Consider the following 10,915-nt stretch of genomic DNA (forward strand, 5'->3'; position numbering starts at 1 on the left):
AAATGTTTTCAATTCTGCTTTATCTGAAATGTTCTTGATGCATCAACTTGGTTTCATAACTGCACAGTTATGAAAATTAGACTTTTCTAAAAAATATAGTAAGACAAAACTGGTACAATACCTGCCCTCAATAACATGTAGGTTTTCCCCCTGCCACAGTGCACAGTTCCTGGTGTTTCAATTCAGATCTGATTTTTTAAGTAGTTGCTCATGAGAAGGATTTCCTACATGCTGGCCATCTCAACAATCTGGAACTACTTGCAGGTACTGGTAGAAAAACTGGAATTTCCTGGAAAGCATATTTGAATTATTTTCTGTTCAAATTGAAAAAGAACTCCAACACAGGACTGCTTAACTTTTTCATGGAAAAGGTCAGTTTTTATTGTATCGCTTTCACATCTGTACATAGGAACATGAGCTTAAACAATCTGCAAAGTATTCTGCATTAGATAATGAATCCACCTGACTTATATAAAATTCACTCTCTGATCTATTTCAAAACTCACGATTTAAATAAAATATCTTTCTAGCACAATTCTTGCCATAATACTTACTGCCCTGAACAGAACCTTCTTGCAGTCACTCCTGCGTATTTTCCCCTGAGAGAGCACTGTCTTTGAACTACTGGCTGGTAGAGTTTTCAGTGTGTGATTGTAAAACTTGCTTAAGCAGTATGTAGTGTGTCCATTCGGGTGACATGGTATTTATTCAAAGGTTTATCAAATCTGAGTAACATCTTGATTTTCTGTTATAATAGACCATAGCTTATATTATTTGTTCATACAGTCCATCCCAGAATTACCTATGGAAGCCCAGTATGGTGCATGAATCACTGCAGTTAGTGGACACTCAAGAGGCAATGACCATGGAGAAAAGTCACAACTGACAAGGTCTGATGACAACTCTTCTTGTTGTCCCCTTGTCCTTCTTTTCATCTCTACATTTCAGAGTATAGTTTCTTTCCATGACTTGATCCATTAACCTGGTCATAATCCATTTCAGGCATTTAATCAATCTGTTTAAAAGAAAACATATAAATACAGAGTAACCCTCTATACCTAAAATGAACAGAGAAGTCACTATGTATATTAGATATAGCACCATGCCATTGACTTAAAAAAAAAATTAAAAAAAAAATCTGTGACTATGGCTTATAATTCTGTGAGAAGTAAAGGCCTAAACAACCTTTCAGAGAAATCAATGTAACAGTTTCTGTTAATGTCAGAGCACACTAATCCTTAGTGTAATTTTGAGAGGCGTGAAGATATTAGTGTGAGGGGTATATGAGAATAAGCTGTCAATCACGTCAATTAGTAAGGGCTGCTGTTAAGAGAGTACGGCCAGCTGTAGCATACAGATACAGAGTAGTGGGATTGCCCAGTTTATGTTAGGTTTGATATCATTAGACCTACCTATTAAAACTGATTTTTTTTAACTGGCTACATTTTCTTAACCAGATACTGTTTGTTAGTGTTGTTATTTTTTGTATAATTGTGTTAATTATGTATTGTCTGCGTTTGATGTAGCCTCTGATTTTGGTCACTTTCTTTTTTTCTTCTTTAGAGTCACTTCCTTCAAAGTATTGTGGATCCACTGGTAAGTAGTTACAGAGTTAAATATCATGTTGGGGTAACTTCTTGGTCTTACTGACAAGAATAAATTACTGTTATATTGCTTTATCCCAGTTTATCTAATTTGCCTTGACTGGGTCAAAGTATCCGACAGCTCTTAAGAGGTGATTTTTTACTATCATTAGAGGTAAACACAAGGTCTGAGAAGCCGCCTTTAGAACCAGAGCTGTGGATTGTGAAGGTGCTGGGCACTAATGACTGTATCCATTTGGTCTTGTGATCTTACAGATGACATTAATATAGTGTAGAATGGTGCAGCTCTGAGAGAGGATGATTGCTGGGGATGAACTCTTGAAGAAGAGTTGAGGTAGGCAGACCAAGAGCAGGTCCCCTGGCTGCCTGCAGCTCAGGAGATCATCTGCGCTGTGTGGAGGAAGCCTGGACACACAGCTCTTCCCTCCTTCCCCTTTGTAGGTGTTACAGGCCTCCTGCGCACCGTGGAAAGGCAGGAGACCCCACACAGTAAAGGTGCTAATCTTGTTGTATAACGGGGAGGGAGTTTGTGATACAAAGCCATACCAGACTGCTAAGAGATCTGCTTTAAGCGTGGAGCTCTGTGAAAGGCTCTCACTGGGCTACAGGGCAAACCACAGCCTCTCTCCTGTTCTTTGTTTTCTGTGCTTGGAGCGGAGGCTCAGCAGACCGTGTGTCAGGCTGTCTGGCACCTGAGGCAGGAGGGCTGCCAGCATTTCAGGTGCAGAAGATGTAACAGAACGTATGAGGAGTCTGAATGAAGAATGAAATGTGATGATCACACGTTCTGCACGAGCGTGGACAGACTGAGGAATACAGTATTGAGAACAATGGTGTTACAGGAAGCTGAAAGAAAGCAGGTTGACACAGTATTGGGGAAAGGTTTTTCTATGGACTGAAAGCAGATTAAAAGATTGGAAGCAAAGAATAAGGCTTGGTAGGAAAGAAGTCAGTAGCAGGTTATACCAGGGACCAGTTTTTATTCGTCACCATTAGTGGCCCAGAGAAGAGAGTGAACAGAGAAATCTTCAAGACTGCAGAAAATGAGCTCTTTCAGGTATTCAGATGCTGTACTGATAGCAAGGAACTCCAGAAGGATTTCACAACGCTGAATGGGCAAAAGGTGGTGGGTTCGGAAAACATTTGCTCAAGGGCTGGGCAGCAATGCGCCCTCTAACGTCCCTCATTCTACCATTGTGGATTCTGGAACGTATGAAGAGACCAGACTGCAGATTTTGATCAGGGTCATGTGCCCTCCCAGAGAGCATGCCCTGCCCCTTTCAGAACACAGGGCTGGGTGAGCGTGGTCTGACTCATCACAACATTCCTGTGTTCTTGTGGGCTACTTACTGTAGAGTCTACGTCAGAAACAAGAAGCACTTTTGTGTCCAGTGAGGTATTTCTGTCAAACATCTATCGACTACGGTACCCTGCTAACAGTAACTGTATGCTCAAAGTCCTGTTTCTTAAACTAAGAGCAAGAAAAGGGGAAACAGCAGCTCTAACAGGTTACTTGTTTGATGTTTATCTGATCACTTTCCAAGCTGAACCAAAAACTCTGATCAGACAGTTCAGAGAGATTGTTAGTATTCGGCACTGTAGATCAAATTCTAGGCTGGCTTAAAAATAGCACAGCAAAATGTATTGGGCCTCCAAAGCAAAGCATAAAGCTATCTAATGGAAGTTTCAAATATTGCTGTAGGCCTCTAGTCCAAGACTGTAATTTGTAGTGGCAGATATTAAATGGGGCATGAATGATACAATTGATCAGGATATTCAATCTTGCCTTTCCATTCAGCTGATCAAAAGTCTGTCCTTCAAATTTCATGTGAACCTAATTTTTAACAGAAAATTTCAAAAATTTCAAAACATAATGAAAAATTAAAAGGTAGCAAGTATCTCAGAACTGTAGTCTTCCAAGAACCTAAAAGATACCCGTAAGCATTTAACAGCACGGCTATTATAGCATAACTGTAGCATTAGAAGAAGAAACTCAATCATGATATTTTTGTTAATTCTGTGAAGTATTGTTCTTCACAGTTCAGGCTGGACCAAAGGAAACACAGTGACTCTGTTTCGCATCCTGACATTGTCTGCATTCTGTTTCCTGACTTTCTCCAAGAGTATGTTTCGGATCTCGTGGCCTATTTGGGCTCTACTGTCTCAGCAAGCCTCGGGTCTTTCTTCTGGCCCTTCCAAGAGTCTATAGCCTTAAGTTTATTAACTGGACTACAGCTTTACCCAGCAATAGATCATTCAGTGCATGTCATCATTTCCCATTATACCATTATTTTCCATATATGGCTGCCATTAGTCTTTACCCTTTTTATCACATATATTAGAAACATGTCTGTGTCCTCAGAGAGCATAATTCAAACTATTCAGCTTTTTTTTTTCCCAAGTTTGTGGCCAAAGTACTAAAACTCAACTGGGAAAAGAAAGTTTGAAAGTTTCCCTGAAGCAACTGAAAGATTTAGTCATTTTTGTGTACTATTTATTTTTTGGGACAGTTGTACTCCATATAAACTAGAATCATTATGAGAGGACAAATACAGAGTTGGACTGGCCAAATATACAAACTAAATGTCTCTAAACAAAATATTCTTCTTTTCTAGGATTGCTAGTTGCTAGCTGAACTATAGTGTCACTCTGCCACTTCTCCAGAGGAAACAAACATGAAGAATTAAATTGGATTAATTTCTTAATTTCTTTGACAGCTTAAAACTGATAATTGGCTATTGCCACCTATTGAAGCAAGTTGATTAAGGGTTTTTTGGTAGGGAAGAACCAGAGAAATTAATTATTTTTAAAAAAATTATTCTTTAAAATCACTTGTGGCTGGGACTTTTAACACATGAAATACTTAGGCCTGAACTATTTCTATCATAAATTGAATGCCTCTTAATTTTATATGCCTCATTTTAATTCATGTTATTAACAGCAGCTTTTGGAAAACTTTTTTTTTAAATCTGCCTCCTCTCTTTGCATTACATAAATGCATGCATTTGGTAGAAAATCACTTAGGACTGTCTATGGCTGTAGTTAATGAGTCTGAATGGACAGTTCATCAGTTAACCACAATTTTGTCTTCCATTTAGGATAGAATTCCTGTTAAGAAGAGTGAGAATACCAAAGTCTCCTTAAAGCAGAGCTATTATGTGAGTTCGAGCACTCAACTTATATTAATTTTAATAACATCTAATAGTTCAAAACACAGTCCTAAAAATCACAGCTACTGCTCTTAATCTTGTTGTTACTATAACTCATACAAAACAGCTGACTGATCTGTATCATGGAGTCAACAAGCCACCTTTTTTTTTTTACATGGAGACTTCTACAAATAAGGGAAGAGCATAATGAAAAATAGCAAGGTGAAAGAAGTAACGTATCACTGTGCTCATTATTTTTAAGATTCAAAGTCTGAAAAGGAAGAAGTCAGGAGGTGGATTCTGAGGCATTTATGTGTATCTTAACGCCGCTAGTGAAAACATTCTTCCGATCTGTTCCTTTACATGGCATCTCTGTTTCAGAGAGATGGAACGGAGGCACAAGCGAGTTAAGCTCATAGAAGGCATCAGTGGCAGACACAGGGAGGAGTCCAGCATGCTTATTTCCCTCTCCACTGGGCCATGCTGTCTCTCATAGTCACTGAGCCTGCATTTCTAATTGGCACTATATTGATGAGCTAGTGAGTAAAGCTATTTCTTTGATTCAGGATTTAGATGCTGGCATACAGCAGAAGTGCTGAGCCACAAGTTTTTTGAGTGCTGGATTCTGCTCACTGAAGACTTTCATTACAATTCACCTTGATGAAAAAACAGAGGTAATGTTTGCACTGTAAGATTAAATAAGTTCAGTATTTCCTATTCAGTTTTCATTATTGATTACCTTTGCTCATTTTCTTTCTGATTAGAGATCTTTGTGATGAGTCACATCTGATTTTAAGAAAGTACAAGGAGAACAGTCCTATTACCTTATTCCAGGGCACTTTGGATATAATAAAGAACCTGGCACACTCATGCTAAAACAGCAGATGACATGAGCAAGCTCAGTTCTGCTCAGTTTACACAGATGGATTTCTCCATTTGAATAGGATAGGAAGCTTCTCTGAGCTGCTCAGTTGTCTACCTTCAACCTCAGCCACCAATTATGCTCAGAAACCTGGACACAATTTTGCTCCTACTGAGTTTATTCAAGTGAGGGTTTTGCTGCAAGAGGGAACAGAGCTTTTCTGATCCACATGCTCTTTTATTTTTACATCTAAATTAGCCTTTCCACATTTTGCAGAATGGCCTCTCGGGATTTCCCCCCTTTGTTTCCCTGTCATGCATGCCACACACCTCCTGGGTGCAAGGCATCGCTTTCTAAATGCAAGGAGCACACTGCAAGGTTTCACTTGAGGCTAATCATAGCTTTTTAGTTGTTCTCAGTAATCACTGGTGAGTCACATGAACACTCCTCTTATATTTAATGCAAAGAGTAATGCCTATGTATTTTTCATCTCTGCTGGTAAAACTGAGACCCATTCTTCCTGCAGTGTCTCCTCAGCACTTCTGGGTCTAAGCGAACAGGGCAGGTGGGCAGCCTTCCTAGGCCTATGGAGAGTATGGGTTAACACTCATGGAACTCAGGTCACTGCAGGTTAGGCACCAAAGGGATTTAAATCTTCCCCTTCGGTCCCTTACTTCTGCTCCCAAAGCAGAAACCATAGCTCCAAATTAGGGCCCTCTTCTGCCTGCCTTGCTAGGGAACTGGTGAGGAGCAATGGCAGAGAACGGTGAAGAAACTTGTAACCAAGGTATTAACACAAATTCCTTTTCATGGTGACATGCTGAGTCTTTGCCTAGTAGCTAAATAATTATGCAATTTGTGGCCTGGTTGCTGTGTATCTAAATATAATTAAATATATAAATAGATGAAGCACAGTAATAGTATATTTTTTGCTCTCTAATAATCAATCTAACTTTCAAGATTTGTGATATGATTCTCAGTGGAAACCACCACCTAACATGAAACATTCCAAATTACAGGATCAAGGCAGGAGCTGGTTCCTGTGCAGAGCTCCATCAGCTCACAGTGGATACAGACTGAGACTTACTTCTGAGCTTTGTGAAGGCCTCTGTATTTTGATTTCTACATATGGAGGTGACGTGGTTTCCTCATTAGAATATCAAGTAGTTTGCAGAGCTGCTTATCCTATTAATATGAAGGAAAATTTTAAGAAGCCCATTTATCTACACTGAACAGAATTGTGCTCAGACCCTATGCTCTATCAAACTATGTGTTCATGTAGTAGGAAAAATCCACTGAGGAAAATTATGTCTGTTGTTCTCCTTTGGTCTTCTGGAAACCTAGATGCAACTCATTGTGACAAATCCTAGTCAGCAAAAAAGTTTTAATCCCTGTATTAGATGGTGTTGGAGTAATAAGGTTTGGGGAAAGGTGTTTTGGGGGATAAAATGGCTAGGGCTTTTTGCACCAAAGATTTTGCATAAATTTCCATTAGTTTTTATGGATTTCTTTCCTGGTATACAGAGCATGTGTGTTATTTGCCCAGCTCAAAAGGAGGAGAAGAGACAGCCACAAAAGTAGCCAATAGTGTTTTGTGGGGAGTTTAGTTCCACTGCAGACCTTCTATTCTAGCAGAAGTGATTCTAATCCAGCTGCTTGGGATGGACCACCAAATGTTGGCATAGGCACTTTCATTTGCAGTAACTACATGCAGTGGGATTTCTTCAGTAGCAACAAAGATCTGTCCCCAGCCCCCCCCCCCGCCCCGTTATGCTCCTATGTGCCTTTGACCAAGCATTGTTCCTCTGTGTTTGTGCAATGTTACTCCAACACTAAAAATTTCCATTTTTTCCTTCTAAACTATTGACCAAAATCAGCTACTATGGCTTTATATGGAACCTGAACAGAAATATTTAGGAGACAGTTTTAACCTGTATGAAGGATTGCACTACAGGAAAGATTGATTTACTCATTTTTAAATTAGAAGACTGATGAAAATAGCTTGATGTTAAATGGTATTTGTATAGTATGTTCACCAAGGTTATGTTTGTAATCTTACATCAGAATTTCCTATTTCCATAATTTCAAATAGAAAATAAAAAGGTATCCTGAACTGGTTTTCAAATTTACAGACAATATTTTGCTAAAAAGTCTACTGGCAGATTTGCTAACACATTTTAATGTGTGAATGTTTTCATTAACATACATTTGGCACAGAAAGTCCTAGCTAGAAATAGTGATTTTCTTCCCAATTGCATTTCAGTGTTTTAAAATGCTAAATCCTTACAACATTACCAGAGTTTTAGTATCACTCAAAACTATGACAAATTGATCAAGCAAACCCTCGTGGTACGATTACCATGAGAAGAATGGTGAGATGGGTATGTTTCTTATTATCCAAGATAGAGTCTTTAAAGGTCATCTGATTAAAATGTATTTGTGGTTCTGAATTTTAATAAATATTAGCCTGGATGTTCACTTCGATTCAGAGCTGCTTTCAAGACCGGATTAGCATTGTTGACCAACTGTAAACATAACATCCAGCATAACAGCTGCAGCGGCTCAGAACTGTCAAAATTAGTCCTTAGGGAAAGACATTCTCCTCGCCTCGCAGCAAAGGACATCGAGCAGGGCCCCCACCGGCCCCTGGGCTCTGCGTGGCGGTGCCGGGCGGGAAGAAGCGCCGGGGAAGCGCTCACCGCCCCGCAGGCAGCCCGACCCCGGCCCTCTGCCCGCAGAGCTCGCCCCCGCTGGAAGCTGCGGCGGTGCGTGTCCGCCGGCACAGTGCCCGCTCCCGGCCTCTGCCCCCCGCCCCGCTGTCCCGGGGAGGGCCGTTCGCAGCCCTGCCACCGCCCCCGCGGGATGGCGTGCCGGGCGGCTGGCCGCGCCGGAGCACCGGGGCCCGCACGGGGACGGCAGGCGGAGCGGCGCCGGGAGCGCCCCGCGGGCCGCCGCCAAGGACGAGCCCGAGGAAATGACTTACTTCCCTTGTGAGCCCTCTGCGTGTCCGCGGCCCTGCCCAGCGGCAGCGGGTCCCGGGCACCCCCCTTCGTCCCTGCACCCGGGGGCGGGGGGGGGCATGTGGCAAAGACGCTGCGCAGCAGGAGCCGAGACGGTCCCAGAGCGACGGCCATGCCGGGACACTCGGGCCGGGCGGCGTCACCCCGCAGTCCCTTCGGAGCGGCCCCGGGCGTCACTCCAAGTACCCATCAAAGACGTCCAGCTCGCTGTCCGTCTCGTAGAGCACGGAGCCAGGGTCGGAGAGCACCCCCAGATCCACCAGAGCCTGGTCCATATCCTCGGGCAGGAAGACGATGCCTACATTGAGAACGATGTACTCCATCAGGAAGGCATAGTACAGGATCAGCACGTTGACAAAGAACAAGCCCACGTAAAACATATAGGGCAGCACCAGCAGCGCATGGAAGGCCCAGGACTCCAGCGAATCCAGACGTGCCGAGACCGCGGCGGGCATGCAGCCGTGCGGGGCTGCGGCGGGCTCCGGCGGCGAGGGCTGCGGGTGCCGCAGCGGGCACCGACCTCCCCGGACGGCGCGGGGGGGGGGGGGGGAGCGGGCGGGAGCGGGGCCCGCAGGACCGCACTCCGCAGCCCCGCTGGCAGGAAAGGGCAAAATCCCAAAGCCGGCGCCGGACCCTGGGAAGAAGCGAGCGCCGCAGGGGCGCGGAGGCGGCACAGCCGCAGAGCGGCCGGCTCGGTCCCTTCCTTCCCGGAGCAAGAAGCGCCCCGGCAGGCGGGCGGCCACCGCGGGCTTCAGCGCCGCTACCGCAGCCCCGCCGTTGGCAGGAGGCTCCTCAGGAGCATTTCCAGCCCGGCTGCTGCAGTCCCGCCGCGGCTCCCCTCCTCCTCCCGCCCGCAAACTTTGCGGAAGGAGCCCGCAGGCGCGTTGTCGCGGTCGGCGAGGAGCACCTGCCGCCGTCAGCTAGCCCGCCAGCCCCGGCCTGCGCGGCAGCACCCCTCCTGCCCGCCCCCTCGCCTCCCCGCCCCGCCGCATGCCGCGGCTGTTTACCCGCGCCGCGTCCCCTCGCAGCACCGCCCGCCCGCCCCTGGCGCTGCTGGTTGGCCTGGAGCTGCAGTGACGGAAGCCGGCGCCTCCGCCGAGTTTACCGGCAGCCGGGTTCCGCTCCGCCTGCCCGGGGGCCGGCCGCATCGGGCTGGAGAGCACAGGAGGCGTCTTGTGGTGCCCGCTCCTCGCCTCCCCAATCCTTGCCTCCCCCGAGCACTTCAGCACCCCGCAGCAGCCCGGTGGGCAGGGTTTGCGTGTTTCTTTGCCCGGGAGGTTGTTTTCTGTTGCCGTTTTTGGACAAGGCCGTCTTGGAGCAGCCGTGCGGGCCCGGGCCCCTTCTGACTTCGGTGGAGGCATTTCTTTACTGGCCACGGTTTTACCTACATCAAAGTATAGTCAAAGGCATGACTTTAAACTTGGGGGGTGGGGGGTGACACTGGCTGACAAGCTCTTCAGCTTTTGCTTTCATTTAGTTTCTTTATCTGGTTAAAGCAAAAAATCTAAATCCAGATCAGGGCAGTCATTAATGGCCCTGCTCTCTTTGGTCTGCTTTAATTAGGTTAGGTTTTAAGCCGATTCAAAACTAAATGTACAATCTTTACTGGAAAAACTGTAGCAAGATGACTGTCCATGGCTGTGTCTTGCAGCATCCTGTTCTCCTCTGGTCATGACACCCCACCAGCGCAGCTTCGGTTTGAGTTATGAGAGGTGAACGAGGAACATCAGGGCCCCAACTTACTTCAAATTAGAATGTAGTTGGGAGGTACACATTAAAAGGCTGCTTTTTGTTTAGACTAACGATAGTATTTTATATTCTTCTAACTTAACAGTCCTCTCATGACCTGACAAGATCTAACTTACAACTGCTAAAGAGAAGGACGGAATCAATTAAATAAAAAATTGAGCTCCAGCTCTAGGCGTGGGCATCCCTCCGCCCTGGAGGCCCACCGCTGCCCCTGTGCCCAGGAAGGGCTGGGCAGGTGCTGCACAGTCTCGCTTGCTTTACTCTGAGAAAAACTGCCGAAGCGCAGGCCTCAGAGGAGGGCGGCTTAGGGCATGCCTTTACACTTCCTGTGGAAATCCTGACAGGAAAGGAGAAAACTCCGGGCTCTCCAGGACCTCTCCCGTTTCCTTGCAGGCGGGTGTCGGGCCGTGACGGTGCCGAGCCCCGGCGGGTCCCTTCCCAACACGGGGGTCCTGTGGGAGCGGGCGCCCCCAAACGCGCGAGGGCCTGGCCCGACCAGCTACGGCAGGAGTCAGGCAAGGCTCCCGCCCC

The 10,915-nt window shown here is 45.6% G+C and overlaps 2 protein-coding genes across 15 annotated transcripts in view; one reads left to right on the forward strand and one right to left on the reverse strand.

Annotated features, from left to right (window-relative positions):
• CIITA (class II major histocompatibility complex transactivator) overlaps window positions 1-7,074 on the forward strand; it is a 45,261-nt gene extending 38,187 nt beyond the window's left edge. For 6 of the 14 annotated variants that reach the window (XR_008579376.1, XR_008579377.1, XR_008579382.1 and 3 more), the window contains 4 exons: window positions 787-890; window positions 1,564-1,596; window positions 4,703-4,762; window positions 5,320-5,593. The gene's annotated coding sequence lies outside the window, so the exon portion shown is untranslated. Of the gene's footprint in view, window positions 1-264; window positions 372-786; window positions 891-1,563; window positions 1,597-1,859; window positions 1,932-4,219; window positions 4,626-4,702; window positions 4,763-5,319; window positions 5,594-6,634 lie in introns of those variants that run through there. The other 8 variants (XR_008579369.1, XR_008579371.1, XR_008579372.1 and 5 more) reach the window with 8 other exon arrangements.
• Window positions 26-9,553, reverse strand: DEXI (Dexi homolog). The gene is made up of 2 exons (XM_054842770.1): window positions 8,599-9,553; window positions 26-1,015 (listed from the first exon to the last, which is right to left on the reverse strand). The coding sequence occupies exon 1, from the start codon at window positions 9,088-9,090 to the stop codon at window positions 8,809-8,811; it is 282 nt and encodes a 93-aa protein (XP_054698745.1). The 5' UTR covers window positions 9,091-9,553; the 3' UTR covers window positions 26-1,015; window positions 8,599-8,808.
• Window positions 9,554-10,915: the final 1,362 nt, after the last annotated feature.

Source organism: Grus americana, chromosome 15 (assembly GCF_028858705.1).
Source record: "Grus americana isolate bGruAme1 chromosome 15, bGruAme1.mat, whole genome shotgun sequence".
Lineage (NCBI taxonomy): Eukaryota > Metazoa > Chordata > Aves > Gruiformes > Gruidae > Grus > Grus americana.

Excerpts from the sequence above, each read along its gene's own strand:
- DEXI (XM_054842770.1), bottom strand. The coding sequence starts at position 9,090 with ATGCCCGCCGCGGTCTCGGCACGTCTGGATTCGCTGGAGTCCTGGGCC.